The 18327-nt window shown below is 38.6% G+C and overlaps 1 protein-coding gene across 9 annotated transcripts in view; it reads right to left on the bottom strand.

Moving 5' to 3' along the window:
* The window catches only part of Wac (WW domain containing adaptor with coiled-coil), a 65677-nt gene that overhangs the window by 26909 nt on the left and 20441 nt on the right, over positions 1 to 18327 (bottom strand). For all 9 annotated transcript variants that reach the window (XM_036187187.1, XM_036187192.1, XM_036187184.1 and 6 more), the window contains exon 4: positions 244 to 350. In XM_036187187.1, coding sequence (XP_036043080.1) covers positions 244 to 350 — 107 coding nt within the window. The remainder of the gene's footprint in view (positions 1 to 243; positions 351 to 18327) is intronic.

The following is an 18327-nucleotide window of genomic DNA, read 5'->3' as shown; positions in this document are numbered from 1 at the left end:
AAAAAATAAGCAATCCCTCCCTCCCTCCCCCCCCCCTCTCTCTCATGCCTTAAATAATTTTAGAAAAGTTGATATTACTTGTACTTTCATATATAGTAAAGATAAATTCTTCTTGCTATATGAACAATACATCCAAAAATACATTAAGCTCAACTCCAAAGACAACATCTAAGAATATTTGTAGTGTGCTTTTACATTCGACAGACAGCTTTTTAACCAGTTGAACATTGTTTTAATACTTACTGCATCTGAAGTTTTGCTTGGATTATTGCTTGGATTAGAAGAATGTGAATTTGAACTATGAAGAGCACTGTGGTTGTGTGAATTTTCTTGTGGAGAGTAACTGGTCCCTTCAAGAGAAAGAATAAAGAATAATCACAGTTGTCATCTATTTTTTTAAGTCACGCCACTGTAAATTCTGTTTGACTATCATATCCTATGAATATCAGAAAAAAACATGTCAACCTTGTTTAGTCCAGAGCAGCATTGAATTCATTCAGCCTAGTATCAACGTTGAAATTATAGGTATATGCTATAACACCGAGCTCAACTCATGCTTTTTATACTACAGAAAATGTCTGATACTACTATAGATAGACATGGCTTAAAAATAAGACTGCCTAGCTGAGCATGATAGTGCATGTCTTTAATCCCAAAACTACAGGCAAAAACAGTAGGATCTCTGTGAGTTTGAGGCCAACCTTATCTATGTAGTGAGTTCCAAGATAGCCAGGGCTATTATGGAGACTTTTCCTAAAACCAAACCAATCCAAACAAAAAACAAAGAACAAAAACAAAGAAAAGAACCACACTGTCAAATTTCTTTCAAAGAAAATGGAGAAACGTGAAAACTCAAATGATTTAGGACAAGAGACCACAGAGAACTTGCTGTTCTCATTATTTTTTAAATTATCTTGATTTTTAAAATTAACCCCTAAATGTGCTCTTTAATAGTCTTGAAAAAATTTTAAACTAAAATAACAAAGTTTTTAAGTGTTTAAAATCCAAGGGAGGAACCTATTCAAGCTGGTAAAGGTGACATAAAAGGCTTGATCCTGGCAGGGCCAACTCTACCTAAAAGTTCTAAACAATGACCCAAGTCTCACCAATACACATCCCAAAGATCACCAAGGATAATAACAGTTTCTCTACTACTGTTTAAGGAAAAGTCCATGTGGAGGGCTGGGAACATAGCTCAGTACAAGATTATTTGTCACTCATACCAACACAAAAGACAAGTTTAATTCCTAGCACCAGGAAAATAAAAACCAAGGTGCATAAATCTAAATGTGTAAAAACTCATCAATAGTGTAAAAAGAGCCAACACATGTCTGTTTATGTTTCCATTTCATTTCACTATTTTTCAGGCAAAAGCCAATATAACTGGCATTTCATTTATTTTATATGTTTGGTTTTTCAAGAGAAGATTTCTTTGTATAGGCCTGTTCATCCTGGAACTCACTCTGTAGGCCAAGCTGGCCTTAACTCAAACATCCTCCTGCTCATTGCCTCCCCAGTGCTGGAATTTAAGGTGAGAGTCACCACCACTTCCCGGTCATAATGGTATTTTAAAGGCAAGTATTGGAGACAGTATGGATGCTAACTATGATGAATAAAAACTAAAAGTGGTGTGTTTGAGATGGGTTAGGGTACTGGTCCTGTGGGCCATGAATTACCAATTACAACTGCATTAGAGAACAAGGGTTAGAATTAACAGGAAAAACTAAGTGGATAAAAAAGGAAGATGAACTGAAAGAGATGGTGATGACTACTGAGATTCAATGGGTCCAAACGGAAACTATCAGCTGATCTATTCAAAGCTAGAACAGAAGGGAGCAAGTGTATAAATGTAGACTGCCAATCCTCCATTACAGGTCAAAAGTAGATGAACTTGGCTTGGTAATTCATACACATACACTGGTCACAGAAAACAGTAATCAGCAACAGCTATAACCAAGACTAAATTTTGGTTATGGATACTTTTATAAGTGAAGTTATGAACAGACTCAAATGTTCAAAACAGCTACTGATGTCACAAAGGATAAAAGAGGATTAACTATTAGATTGGTTAGCAAAGTTAACCTAACGTCAATGTGGGTAATTAGATAAAAAGAAATTCACCCAAAAGTCTGACAGTGGAGAAGCCTAATGGCTTTTGCATCTGCTTATTACACTTATTGTCTTATATGGTAATAAATCATTTTTTCTAGATAAAAGTAGGCAATAGGGGTTGGGGATTTAGCTCAGTGGTGGAGCACTTACCTAGCAAGTGCAAGGCCCTGGGTTCGATCTTTAGCTCCAAAAAATATGGGGGGGGGGGGGGAGCTGAAGAGATGGCTCAGGGGTTAAGAGCACTGGCTGCTCTTCCAGAGGTCCTGAGTTCAATTCCCAGCAACCACATGGTGGCTCACAACCATCTAGAATGAGATCTGGTGCCCTCTTCTGGCGTGCAGATATACATACAGGCAGAACATTTTACACATAATAAATAAATAAATCTTTAAAAAAAAAAAAAAAAAAAAAAGAGCACTGACTGCTCTTCCAGAGGTCCTGAGTTCAATTCCCAGCAACCACATGGTGGCTCACAACCACTTGTGATGAGATCTGGTGCCCTCTTCTGGCCTGCAGGGACACATGCAGGCAGAATTCTGCATACATAATCAATCAATCAATCAATAAATCTTAAAAAAAAAAAAGTAGGCAATAAATAAATCCAATAACACAATAAAATCAGAAACCAATCAAAACTAAGCCCTAAGCTGAAGAGAGGTAGGCAGATCTCTCAAGCTTCATGCCAGCTTGTCTCAACAGCTCATATTCATGAGGGAACCTACGTTCCAGAATTTCCTAACTCTAAGAGCTATTCACCATATATAAGCTGTGTGCATAAAATGCAGCTTGTGTTGAACATCACTTTCTCACCGAGAGTCTGAATTTTCTATGTGCTAGGCAGAAGGTATGGGCAAAACTACTCCATGCTAATTTTAAATCCAAGTTGAGCTTGCAAGAGATATCATTCCAGAGCATACCCTGATGCTAGAAGAATGAAGGGTATTTTTCACAGGCTACTAGTTGGAAGACACTCAAACACCATGGCCCTGGATTCCTCCAAACTGCACCATGTGGATCTTTCTACTCTGGGAAATCACCATCATGATAAGGACTACAAATTAGAGCCTGAGGCTTCAAAACAAATAAATGGCAATGAGATGATATTAAGGGCCCTAAGATAGTGGTTCTCAACTTTCCTAATGTTGAGATCTTTTACACAGTTCCTCATGTTATGATGACCCCAACCATAAAATTATTATCATTGCTACTTGATAACTATAAATTTACTACTGCTATGGATCTTAAGGAAAATATTAAGATGTGTTTTCCAATGGTCTTAGACCACCCTTGCAAAAGGGTCTTTAAATCTCCAAAGGGGTTGTGACCCACAGGCTGAGAACCACTGCCCTAAGGTTATTATTACAATTATTACACCAAATTAAAAGATTTAGATATATGCTAAAATTCCCATCTTGCAGATAAATCATATAACAATTAGTATGTGCCACTAGAATGTCTTTACACTATTCATCAAGTTGTTGCTTCCATGGATTTTCAAACAATGTCTATAATGATAAGAAAACCACTGATGCTGTCTGAAATGAACACCACCAAAATAACCTATTAATGAAGGTTGGATGAGATGACATTTATTTGTTCTTTTTCTTAAACAAAAAGCTATGTCTAAATCTACAGGGGGATCAAATAAGAGGCTTGCTAAAGACACATGCTTTACACTATGGACAGTATTTTGTGGGTGGAATCTACTGATCTCTCATAAAGTTAAGACCCAAAAATCTACTTATAGTGATTATCAATGAAACTTCAAATATTGGCAAACATTCCACTAATTGATAAGCTTCTTCTTCCCTTAAAAACCATAAGTATTACATGTCTGACAGAAGATTATCAATTAGTTTTTAGGTCAAATAATACAGACCTTCAAGTGGCATGTCAAAAATCCAACACCGGCTGGGCGGTGGTGGCGCAAGCCTTTAATCCCAGCACTTGGGAGGCAGAGCCAGGCAGATCTCTGTGAGTTCGAGGCCAGCCTGGTCTACCAAGCAAGTTTCAGGAAAGGCGCAAAGCTACACAGGGAAACCCTGGCTTGAAAAAACCAAAATAAATAAAGAAATAAATTTAATAAGAATCAAAGACAACCAAGAGAATAGGAAGTACACATAATCTTACCAGCAAAGCAGAGACCAAAGGAGTACACAAAATAAACTAGACAGAAAATACTTTTCAAAGAAATCTTGAGAAATACAGGGTTTTTTTCCCTCCACAAATTAATGACACTATCAAAAAAAGTACACTAGAAATAATCAAAGAGGGGTGGAAAACGTAAGTCAGTGGTAGGGTATGTTCCTATTCTGGGTTCAAAAGACAGCATAAAAATAAAAATTGTCACTGCTTGTCAGGCACTGAGAAGGTCATGGGAAAGCAACCACTTCTAGATTCAATTGACATCTACTTCCACAGGATGAACTCACACTTGGGACTATAAACCAGGTCAAAAGCCCACAGCTTGGAAGGTCACAGCTCCAAGCAGACAAATCCACTAAAAAGCCAGTCAGTGAAACAGATGTTGTAAAAACTCCCTTCAAGTATTCATGTTTCTACCTACAGAGTTAGTGCTTTCTCAACCTTGTCCAAGAAGCTTCTCTCTGCAGTCAGTACTGGGTAATGTAGAAACACAAACCAGGTCTGAGTGCTAAGAACAAGTGATTGTGGAGTGCTCAGTCCCAAGGACATCTATACCAACCATCTCAGGCTCAGGGAATGGCACAGAACATGAGAAGGCAAGAATTCAAGAACAAGATGATAGGGAGGAGTGCTGTGAATAGAACATGGCAGCTGTACTCCTGATTGCACCGCAGGCATGGGTACCTGCAAAGATCAATCAACACTCCAGCAGGAGCACTAACTGGACTTCAAGAGTCACACAAGTGTACATGTGTCTGTGTGTGTGAATGGGACTCGTGGAGGATAGATCCACAGATAATGGGGGAGTGCCAGTTGAGGGTAGATACAGTCAAGAAACATTGAATACATGTATGAAATTGCCAAAGAATTGATGGGGAAGAGAGAAAGAATGAATGAAGAAACAAACACCACTCACAGCAATGTCACTCCTAAGAAACATTATGATCAAGAAATCACAAAGCATATGTACAGACAAATGGGAAAGGGCAGACAGACCTCTGTGTGTTCAAGGCCAGTCTGATCGACCTAGTGAGTTCCAGGTCACCTAGAGTATTGTCTCGAAAACACAAACAGAAAACAGTATTTTAGAATGCCAGATAATGAAAGATTAAACCAATCTGTATAGCAACTAGAGGTTATAAATATAGTGTGTGCACAAGCAGGACATACATATAAAGAATATAATTTTTAGAAATGAACCTCCATGAAATAAGTATCTGAATCTGTGAATGCAAGGGTCATCAAATATTAAAATAAAGTAAAACTCCAATCAACATAGTCTTCATCTTCATAGTCCAATGAACCTGCTAAATTTAAGTTTAAACATTTTAAGAGCACCTATGCAGAGGAAAGCCATATATAACTGGCACTTGAAACCTTGATCATAGCTTAATGCCAGAAGGTAGCATATTATCCACTAGGTCTTGTGCTAAGAAAATAGTACAGAATTTTGAAAAAAATACTGCATTTATTTGTACATATGTACAGGTGTGTGTCTGGGTGCAAGTGCACACATGCCATGGCTCAAGTGTGGAAGTCAGAGGACAACTCTACAAGAATCAAATCTCTTCCCTGTGTGGTTCCATAGGACAAAATTCACATAGTCAGAGTTGAGAGCAAGCACCTTGAAAAACCTGCTCAGCTACCTGGCTAGCCCCATACAATTATTTTTTAAGCTAGTATATCACATGAGCTATAGCACTAAGGAGATAAGAATTCAAAATTGAAGCAACTATAATTTAGGCCAAAGAAAACTACAAAACAAAAAAATTCGGGCTTAGCTGGGCGTACTGGCATATGCCTTTAATCCCAGCACACGGGAGGCAGAGGCAGGTAGATCTCTGTGAGTTTGAGGCCAGCCTGGTCTGCAAAGCGAGTTCCAGGACAGACTCCAAAGCTTCACAAAGAAACCCTGTGGTGGTGGTGGGGGGGGGGGGGGGCACGGGGGCGGGCTGGAGAGATGGCTCAGCGATTAAGAGCACTGGCTGCTCTTCCAGAGGTCCTGAGTTCAATTTCCAGCACCCACATGGTGGCTCACAATCATCCATAATAAGATCTGGTACCCTTTTCTGGCCTGCAGGCACACATGCAGACAGAACAGTGTATACATAATAAATAAATAAATCTTAAAAAAAGAGAAGTAAGAAATCTGCAGAACTGCCAGCTCTACTGGGGGGGGAGTAGTAGACAATGTCGAAACCAGCTAAAGGTATCAGCTTAGTCAGTGGGATCAACACCCACTCTGCAGTTACCAACTACTTGTTTTGATGACTACTGCTTTCTTCTATGCCAAATGACAGACATTATTGAGCACATATTAATTTACCCCATAATATACACATTATACATTTTTATTGTTATATATTATTATTCACACCTGTCTTACCCTGCACACCTCCACATGCAAGAGCAAGCACACACCTAACATGAATACTTTTCTCATTTAACAATCCTTTAATCTTTGGACAGTTATTACGTGTTGAAGCTCCTATAATAAACCAACAGAGTAAAAGACATCTCTCATTTATATAGCTTAGTCTAATGTCCAAAACACAATGGGGTGGGCATAGTTCCAATTCAGGGCTCTTGATAACCTGAGGCATTTTGAGTCTATGTTGAACTGCTTAGCTCATTCTGACAGCCAGGTTTGTGAACCATATGTCCGCTGTAACTACAAAATATACTACCACCTATTCAAGTCCCCAAAATATACTCAAAAGCAGACTAAAATCCAGAACTGCATTTTATTCTTAGTTCTGGGAGTCTGTTTTCACAATGATGGTCTAGGTATGTGTATATATATATATATATGTATATGTACAGTCAAACAATGTATCATTACTACTTTAGTGTTTTGCTTTCAGTTTATCGTAAAAATACCGAGCAGCAGCAACAATATGTACCTCTGAAAATAGCTGAAGAACCTTAGAAGTTCAAAATTTAAAAATTGCCATTAGTATATTATATATACATATACTGTAATTGTTCTATAGTATGTGATGACCAAACATTAAAATGCACATTATTCAGGCAGAGGCTCAGATTTTATGAACAAAATGAGAAGCAAATGTGGTTTATTTAATGTCACTCCATACTAGAAACAAATATTGCTACTTTTAATTAATACCAATAACTGAACTCCTTTCCTTGAAAAATGTTTGTCTGCATAATGACAATGTAATTAGAAGACAAAAACAACAAAATTATATCACTGGTAATAATGGTAATAATAATGAAATAGCTTGATTCTGATAACATTGAGGATATTTTGTATGTATCTACACATGATCACCAAGACACCTGTACATGAGTATCACGGTAGTTAAGTTGCTAATAAATAAATATTAACAATCTATATGGTTGTGGAACTGAATGAAAGTTAGGCTGACTGCATTAAGTCCTAGGATAGTAAGCAAATCTACAACTGCTTAATGCTCAAGGACAGACAAGATCAGACCATGAGTCAGATCCTTAGACTCACATGTACATTATCCTGTAATTTACACCTTATCAATAAATAAATGTAATTTAAAAAAGAAGTTTTGTCAGCCAGTAAAGGCAACTGCAACCAAGGCTAAATACCTAGTTCGGGCCACAGGACCCACATGTTAGAAGGAAAGAGTACATCCCCTACACCTGTCCTCTGGCTCCACAAAAGCACATGTACAAAACGAAAGCTGACTAGCTAAAAGCAGCATAAGTGTTTACATTAACAAGACAAGTGGTGTGCTTTTGTTCTTTAATTCCCCTAATGATAGGACACTTTCTGGTACCCTCCAGACGCTGCTCCTAACTACTTCTGCTCCACCATTTAAACTTAAGCATTCCTACTAACTAACTCTCTTAACTTAAATAGCTCTTCTGAATCTTATTCTTTCCCTGACACTTGAATCAGCCCATTTAAGTTCCCAAATTCAACTTGCTCTCTAGCTACAAAAATCAGTCATATGAATGAACACTAAGACATTTTCACTTTTTCATTGCTCCTAAACTTCAATTTGTATTGTGCACGTGTATTCATATGGAGGTACACTCATGCGTAGGGGTGCAATGTTCATGAGGGTGTCAGAGGACAACTTTGGATGTCATCTTGAAATTTGCTTTAGGAATAAAGAGCAATGTATAAAATGTCTGTAGCAGGCCCTCCTATACCCAAACCTGCCTTGTTTTATACCACTGAACAAAATCATCAAGCTTGGTTATATGAAAAACTTCAAAAAACTCAAAAATACTGCAAGTTTTTTATAACTAAATCTTCCAAAGTCCTAGGAAAAACAATCACATTATTTGAAAAGAATAATGCTAAAAGAGAAACTAATTATGAAAGGGTTTGTTATTTTACTTTATTTTGAGATAGGTCTCACTTCATAGCCCAGCTAGCTCTAACTCAAGTCCTTGTCCTCATTTTCTGTCAACATGACACAAGCTGGAATTTTGGGGAACTTCAATTTACAGTGCACCACCACCATCCCTGGGCAGGTGATGCTGTGTGTACAAGAAAGCAAACACAACTTTTAGATGTTTGTTTGCTAATAAGAAAAAGAAAAAGTGTAGATTTAGGTGGAAGGAAGAGCCCGGGGGAGATAAAACCATAAACAATATATACCGTCTGAAAACCTATTTTCAATTAAAAAAAGAAAAATGAAAGAGGAAAGCAAAGTGAGGATGCCAGGACGAGCAAGCCAGTAAAGCGCGTTCCTCCAGGGTCTCTATTTCAGTCCCAGTGTCCAGACTTCTGCTTTCAATTCCTGACTGACTTGCCAGCATGATGGACTGAGAAGCTGACCAGTAAGCCCCTTCCTCCCCAAGCTGCTTTTGGTCATGTTCTGTCACAGCCTACAGAAGCATGACTAGACTAGGACACTTCTGCCTCAACCACCTAGGTGCTGAGAATACAGGTTTAGACAACATCTCCTTTAAATAAAAAGGTGAGGTCATTGAGATGACCAGCAGGTCAAAGGACTGATGGACTGATTCGATCCCCTAAGCAAACATGATAGAAAGAGATAATCACCCCCAACAAGTTGTGTTTTAATCACTATATAGCATGCAGATGACTACACATCCACACACACAAAATACATGGAAACATTTTGAATATCTGTACCTTCCTATGTCTAAATCCAAACAGACTTTTCACAGAAACAAAGTATCATTAAACAGGGCCAAGACCAGAGGTGGTGGCACACCCCTTTAATTCCAGCACTCAGGAGGCAGAGGCAGGCGGATCTTTTTGAGTTCCAGGCCAGCCTGGTCTACGGAGCGAGATCAAGGAAAGGCACAAAGCTACACAGAGAAACCCTGTCTCAAAAAACCAAAATAAGGCCAATATGACAAAGTTATCAGTTTACACCCAGTTAAGAATTGCTAGACAATCACAAAAACATTTTTTTCTTTATACCTTAAGAGAATCTTGACAGAGACTGAAGTACTTGGTTTTTTTAGCCTGTGGGTGGGTGGGTGGGGGGCACAGGATGCATGGTTTAACAAGCCCAAGGCTACTCCTACTCTTGAGTGTGGCCCACATCTGTTAGGTCTCCACATTTCCACAGTTTGCAGCCAATGACATGGCCTGACCCACCCACAGTTTTTCGAATGCTTTCCTCACTGAACCTCCAGAAGACACTCTTGCTAGGTACTCTTCTTGTCCTGCCAATAGCGCCTCAACTCCTGTGCTAATTCTCTTCCTTACACCTTAAGTTTCATGGCAAATCCCCAGGCTTCACTTCTTTATGTACAATTGGTATTGGCAAATTCCTATTTGAATCTGGTTACATCCTTCCTACATATGCTTGCTTTAGCAGTACAGCAAAATTCAAGTTCCCCAACAACTAGCAATGGTTCCATTAATGATTTTACAATGGTGTGAAAGCAACATTCATTCAGCAAACGTTATACTTCAAATATTTATCTTTTCCTAGGGTATCAGTATATGGTAGGAGTCTGATCCATCTGTAGCTCCAAGTCAGACATAGCACAACTCAATTCATTTGACTTAATCATATTTTACAGCATGTTATTTGAAAGACCCAATGACTACAAAACCGCAATTTACTATATCTGGCATTTACAAAGTCTGCAAACCCCTAGTACTCATTCACTTTCTAGAGTTAAGTGGATTCCTTTAAGTTCTATCTATACGTTAGTAAATCCATCTCAAAGCTCTACCTTTCAGACTCTTCCTTACCAATCTACCTAAATTATCTCCATTGGGTTGCTAAACCAAACACTCCAACCTAAGACAAACAAACAAAACCCATCTCAATGTCTCTGTTTCTTCCAACTCTCTGAACGCAGCACACATGCTAAGGTTCAAATTCCAAGAGTTATTCTTTAAACGTTTCAGATGATTCCTTCAAAAATAGGGTCATCATTCAACTTCTATCAAACCATGCACCAAAGGCCAGTTTCTCATTTTGGAGTGCTCAAAGTCTCTTATCTTATGTATCTCATTCCACTCTTCTGGGTAAGGTAAGGGAGCAGACAGGGGAGAAAGGTGAAAAATAGGCCAAAAGAGTATTTTACTGAACTCTGGACCATTCTGAAGCTACTCCTTTAGTTTTTATTTGAGCTGCTTATCTTTCATTCAGCTAATGGTGACTCTGCATGCTACTAGTTTCATAGTACTGCTACTACACTGTCATACTGTTGGCACTGGAAACACATTCCGTGACAGCATAAATTATATAATGTAGTTCCTGTTAGAAAAGACAACAAAGGTGCCATGTAACATAGTCAGAACAGGATGGTTAACAAAAGGGAATCCAGAAAAAATGAAAACAGGCAACGAAGAGTGAAGGCAGCAACCTGTAAACAGTTTTGCTAGTAGTCTCCTCAAACCTCATGACCAACAAGTTGAAGGGAGATTTTCCATGCCTAGCACTGTGTGTTGTTATTTATGGCTTTTTGAGTACGTCACTGTTTTACATCACCTGCCTAAGGCACCTTCTGTTTGGTTTAATAAAGAGCTGAATGGCCAATAGCTAGGCAGGAGAGGATAGGCAGGACCTTCCAGACAGAGATAGGAACTCTGGAAGAATCTGAGAGGTGGGGGATTCGCCAAGGAGACCGGAGGAAGTAGGATATATAGTATGGAGGAGAGGTAACAAGCCATGTGGCAGAATGTAGATTAATATAAACAGGTTAAAAGTTATAAGAGGTAGTTGGGAACAAATCTAAGCTAAGGCCAAGTTTTCATACTTATTAAACCTCCATGTCATTATTCAGGAGCTGATGTTACAAAGAAAGCCAGATTATAGACTGTAACCACTTGTTAGTTCTGAGAATCAGTAGTCTAAAGGACTGGGAAAGGGGAATGACAGATATGCGTTGACATAAAAGCCCTAATCAGAGTAGTCAAGATTATCTATCAGCTATATACCTGGTTTTTTTTTTTTTAGTTATTTATCATAATTGATTACATAGGCATTTTCATGTAAAAATTACCTGTGTTTATTAGACAAAGGCCATTTCAACTTGAATAATCTTTATACTCCATCAACCATCCTTTCGCACACACAAAAATACCCCCAAAAAACCTTTGAAAATTTGGATGTATCCATAAAACATACTAAACAACCATTTTGAGAAAGAATAAGAAAGTTCAAGCTACCACATTCTCAATTCCAAAACTATATAACAAAGGTCTACTAATCCAACCAGTATGGCTCTGCTACTAAGACATACACAAAACAATCACACAAAGAATCATGGACAATGCTACCAAGAATACATTATAAGGAATGGACACTAAACAGGAAAACTCAACATCCACAAGCAGAAGGAAGGAAACGGAGGCATTTTACAACATATGCAAAAAAAGATGAAATACTCAAATGAAAACTCTAAAATTGTTTGAAACTTCTAAAACAAAGTATATGGATGAATCTCATTGACATGGATCTTGTGATAATTAGAGCATGACATCAGAGCACAAACAACAAAATAAAAAATAAATGGATCACAGCACAAAAAGCCTCTATGTAGACATAGCAGATGCTGTCCTACAAAATGGGAGAAAATGCTTTTTAAATCCGAGAACCGCATAGGGTCCAAATATCTAAAATACATGAGGAATGTATCATACACAGAATCAAGTAATCCATACCAGAAGAATAAACACTGAATGAAACACAGGATCCCAGCCTGCAATCCCTGTGAGTACAGAAGCTGGGCTAACTGCAGAAAGCAGGAAAGTGAAAAGATGCTGGGGTTAGGGTGGAGAAGAAGGAGCTCTGGAGAAGGAGATGGTAGGCACAGGTTCTATGATGGGGAAAATAGGAAAAAACCGCGTGTGACACTATTTTAACTGCACAAGTGGAAAACAGGAAAATTCAAAGGGAGAGGGATGAGGGTGGGGTAAATAACACTAAGGAAGTTTGAAAAAGACATAAGGAAACATCTTACTTAAAAACATGTTAGTATACGTACTTTGAAAAAGCTATCCCAAATCAGGTGATAAGTGATGCACTCAAAAAGTCATAAATAACAACACACAGTGCTAGGCATGGAAAATCTCCCTTCAACTTGTTGGTCAAGAGGTTTGAGGAGACTAGCAAAACTGTTTACAGGCTGTTGCCTTCACCCTTCGCTGCCTATCAGAGCCTGGAGGTAAGAGACCCCTTTGCTGAAACAGCACACACTGGTGACACAACTCTTCGAGGAATCAAGCTGGAACTGACCTGGAAGCCTCCTATCTGAGGACTAGCTCGCACAGCATCCAAAGATGCTATCTAAGCTGTCCAAGAAGAAAAGTAAACAGTTCTACCAATTGGGATGCCTATGAACCCCAACAATGATCAGAAAGGGAAGATCTCCCCCAAGGTAAAATAGTAGCAAGTGTATCTTGGGGTAACCAACAGCTGTCTACTTTGATTGAAGGCTTCCTCAATAGAAAGGGAGTTTTGCCTGGTAATATAAATCCAGACCACTACCCTGTGGTGACTTTACAGACTACAAGAAATCTTTGTTTGTTTGTTTGTTTTTGTTTTGTTTTTTGAGACAGGATTTCTTTATATAGCTTTGCACCTTTTCTGGAACTCACTCTGTAGCCCAGGCTGGCATACAGCACCACTTTAATAAACCAGTATAATCTCTAAATATTTACCCATATGTCTACAGATAATTGTAGACCTCTTCATTCAACAAAGCAGCTTCTTTCTGCAACAGAGACCATTACCAAGTTAATAACGGTCAAAATGCAGAGAACTGACTGTGAGGTCCCCAAACAGACATCAGATAGCCTCTACACACTAGGATCTAAGGCTCACAGAACACTGCAGAAGAGGTAGCAGAAAAGACTTTAATAACCAGAGTTCCAGGGCACCACAACAATGTGTCTTCTAGATTTGCGAGGGAAGCTACACTCATGAAATCTCAACATTGACACCCAAGCAAGACCTGCACAGCACCAGGTAACAATGCCAATATGGATGGGAAAAACCTATTTGAAGAGCTGCAATGGCTGCTGAGGTAGAAACATTTCAGATCTAGGAAGCTTCCCACCCAAGCTAATATAAATAAAGGCATTCCTATATACTTCAAGCAATCATAAACCAAATTTTGAAAACCATAGTACAATGTTACCAGTCATGCCAGCAACAATGAAAAGTACAGGGCTGTCTCTGTGAAACTGAGTGAACAAAAACGCACACTGAAAAACTGACAAGACTTAGAATCACTGGCTGTGTATGTTAAATCCTCTGAAGAGGGGGATTATGTTTCAGTACCTTATAAAGAAAGAGTCTAGGAAAACCAAGCACTGGCCATTCTCATCCTATCATGAATACAAAACATGATTAAAACAGGAGGCAGAGCCAGGTGGATCTCTGTTGAATTCAAAGCCAGCCTGGTCTACAGAGCGAGATCCAGGACTGGTACTAAAACTACATAAAGAAACCCTGTCTCAAAAAAAAAAAACAAAAACAAATACACACACACACACACACACACACACACACACACAAACACACACACACACCACAGACAAGATATATGCCACCATGGACATGCTCAGTAATCCATAGGCTGGGTATAGCCAGTTAGAGAAAGGAGCTTGCAAATTCACACCTAAGAAGTACAAATATGTAAACGAGGTAAACGAGGCCAGAAGAGAAGACTGAACATCTACCATGAACAAAGCTAGGAAAGTTAAAAGGGCTGTAGCTAGCTACTCCTTGAAATGTTTGTAATTTATTTCAAGGCCAACAGGAAAAAAGAGTACAACTGACAAATGTGCTTTTCATAAAAAGTGACTGAGGCCAGCCTGGTCTACATAATGATAGTGGCTGAAGTGTTGACAACAACCTGTGAGGGAGAGAAGCGTATGCCAACTATCTAATTCCAGCCAAAAACTATTGTCAAACATGGAAAAGGTGCTTATAAGCTGCTTCAAACAGGTCAGGGACTCAGTAGATGCTATGTACAAAGAAAGAAAGATAGCAAAGTCACGATCTTTTAAACTAGATGCAGTGGTGCATAGCTGGAATCCATGAACATGAGGTAGAAGGCAAATGGTTCAGGAATTGAAGGCTAGCCTTAGCTATAAAGCCAGTTTGAGCCAGCTAAGAAAAAATAAGTAAAGAAAAAGCAAGATAATAAGACTCATTAAACCTTGATACTTTCACTCAATTACAGAGGTCTACAACTTATGCTAATTCTAGATATTTGTAAATTCCATTTCTAGAAATCAATGATAAAATGTAGGTTTTACTATTTATTCACACTCCATTTGCATTCTATTAAACCTGGAAAGTTACCACGCCTCTTCATCAATCTTAACTGGCACTTGAAGAATGAATGAGACAGAGAAGTCTAAGTCTTCAAAGGCTGCTAAGAGAAGATCAGGTGAATCTGTCTTTTCTGGGGGAATACTGATCTTAATCCTGTGATCAGCCCAAACACATCCAAGTAAGTGCAGCGTAACTGGACGCAGTAGGGTCAAGGGTGTCTGTCAGAATAAATCATGAGTTCTAGGGGTGGTTGAGAAATACAAAAGGAATTGGAGAGACATAGAAATATGCCAATCCAGTCTACTCATGTATAACTTCCTCAAATAATTTTTCCTGAACTTTAATAAACTTATAAATACTGGGGCCAAAGAGATGGCTCAGAGATTAGGATCACTTGCTGTTCTTGCAGGACATGTATTCGATACCAATACCAATGTGGCATACATGTGGTACACATACATACATGCAGGCAAAACACTCATACATATAAAATAAAAATCTAAGAAAAAATATATAAAGATTTAAGGAGCTAGAGGAAATAATGCAGGACATCATTCTCATGTGTAAAATCCTCAAATAAAATAATTTATAAAAAATTTTAATGCCTTTTTATAATTTATTTTAATTAGAATTACTTTTGTGTGTGTATATATGGATTCCAAAAGATAACTTGTGAATCAGATCTCCCCTTTCACAATAAATATACTACAGACTGAACTCAAGTCACCAAGCTTAGGAGGCAAGTGCCTTCGCTCTCTGAAACATACCACCAGCTGAGTATTTCCAGTTTAAAATTTAACCCACTAGTAACAAAAATTAGTATTTAATTAATACCAAGAATTTATGAGGGTCAAAATGACTTTCTGATAGTGAGAATTTTTTAAATTAGCATACCAAGTGTTAGAGGTTTCTTTATGGTATTTTTAAAATACAACTTGTTTTTGAAGATCCTTCCCAACATTCCCTCTCTTACATCTTCCCATCCTCAACAGACTTTGTTTTCATGTCATAGGCATTTTTTATGACCCTCCCCCATCTTGTTCTGGAGACCTATTTTCCCTCTCTTCCTTATAGTTTCATGACCACAATCACTGATATGACAAATACACACATAAAAAGCTAAGATCTGGGGACTGAAGAGATCCATCAGTCAGTAAAGTACTTGCTGGACAAGTATTAGGACTCAAGTTCTACTCCAGAATCCATGTTTTTAAAAAAAGGACATTGTGGTGTGGTCTGAGTTTGTGATCACACAGCTGGGAGAAACAAACAAGCAGATGCTAGCCACCAAAGGAAATCTACTAGAATTCCAAGGAAGTGAGAAAAATACAAAATCTAAGATACATATATGTAAGGAAATGTGCAGTTATTTCATTTCCTTAGTCTGGGTTATTTCATTTAGTATTTCCACACTTATCCATCTTCTTCAAAATTTCATTTTTCTTTATGACTGAGTAAAACTGCATTACACACAGAAACCACAACTGTATCACCTATTCATCAGCTGACGTACATCCAAGCTGATTCCAATTCTGTGCTATTCTAACTAGAACAGAAATAAACATGGATGTGCAAGAATCTGGTAACAGACTGTAGCTCTCATCAAAGCTACTCTTTCAGGGGGTATAGCGTATTACTGAAAGCCACCCATGTAGAAATACAGAGAACTGGGGACCATCGGGCCCCCAGTCCCAAATGGCATCAATCTACAATATGATCCATACACTGAGGTTCAAGAAACTTCAAGAAGGGGCAGAAAAGATTGTAAGACCCCAGACCAGGAAATCTGCTGTAAGAGTGTGTTTCCTAGAAATGACAGGGAAGCCACACCCATGCCTCAAGAATATGGCTGCCTAGCAAGACTTGAGGAAGGACACCACCAACAGAAATGCTAAAAATCTCATGGGTCCACCCTCAGAGTAGACAACCTCTGCTGAGAGATTTTGTCTTCTCCTGGGATGAGCCCCTTAGTCCAACATCAAGTCCTGCAAACATACAAACAAGCAACCCTAAATGGATGCAGCATGTTGTATGTGTGTGTGTGTGTAGATAGATATATACACACATAACATATAAATATTGCATAATTAAGGAAAGAGAACATGAATTTGAATTGGGCTCAGGGGTGGACAATGTATGAAGGATTAGAGGAAAGAGCAGGTAGGGGAAATGATGCAATTCTGTTTTAATTTTTTTAACTGCAAACTTAAAAACACTCCCTGTGGTAGACTAGAGTCCTCTGGATGTATGCCCAGGAGTGGAACTGTAGCTGGATCTAGTTGTTCGTTTTTTTTTCCTCTCAAAAAACTCTGTTCTTGAAAATGAACAGTAAATTTAATAGACAAGACAAACTAGAAGCCACATTGATTGAATTAACTAAAGCAGTATCACTCACAAATACCGACTGTCTCTGCCTCAATTTAAACTTAAACATCAAAGGTGGCTCTTTTGCTGTCTGCTGTTCTCCATTACCACCTAACACACACACACACACACACACACACACACACACACACACACACACACAATCAAAAGACACCAAGATTCCTACACTATACTTCTGGCTCGGAATTTTAATTAGCATGTGTTTGTAGGATATATAGCAAACCCTTGCAAAAGTCACAAGTTTCTCCCATACAACTTTTAAGGAATAATAATAAATTTCAATCTGGTTCTTTTTAAAAAGTAACTAAGAGGTTATGTGCCTGGTACATTCAGTAGAGGCAGGTCCAAGACCCTCTGCTGACTCCCCATGGGAGGCCTTACCTTGTTGGAGGAGGGAATGGGGGGGGGGGGTTGGGCAATGGGAGAAGACTGGAAGGGGATCTTTCACTGGTATGTAAAATGAATAAAAAATTCCTTAATAAAAAGAAAATGCTAAAATCTAGCAAAGCTTTAACCTCCAAATTTTAACTCAGGTATACCTAGTGTGATTTCCAGTTGATATTCCTCACCTCCATACACACTGCCAAATTCAAAGGGACACTTCTCAGAGATCTTAGAATCCCATTCAGTATATAGAGATTTCTGGTAGTATGAGTCAATTTTCCTGTTCTGAATACTGTGAACCGAGTAACAGGCAAGTACTCTCTCATCACTGAAGCAGACCCTCAGTCCTTCAACAACATTTTCTTCTTCACTGGTCATTCCTAAATGTGCTATTCTGACATGTCCATTACAGACCCAAAGACCATTAGAGTACTCAATATGCTTCCTTGTCGTCTTGTACTGACTCCAACAGAAATGATACTGAACAAAGAGCTAAAATATCTACTACATCAAAGATGCAGGGCTCGGGCTGGAGAGAAGGCGCAAAGGTTAAGAGCATCAACTGCTCTTC

The sequence above is a fragment of the Onychomys torridus genome, chromosome 5 (assembly GCF_903995425.1).
Source record: "Onychomys torridus chromosome 5, mOncTor1.1, whole genome shotgun sequence".
Taxonomy (NCBI): Eukaryota; Metazoa; Chordata; class Mammalia; order Rodentia; family Cricetidae; genus Onychomys; species Onychomys torridus.
This window is presented reverse-complemented; position numbering and strand designations above follow the sequence as displayed.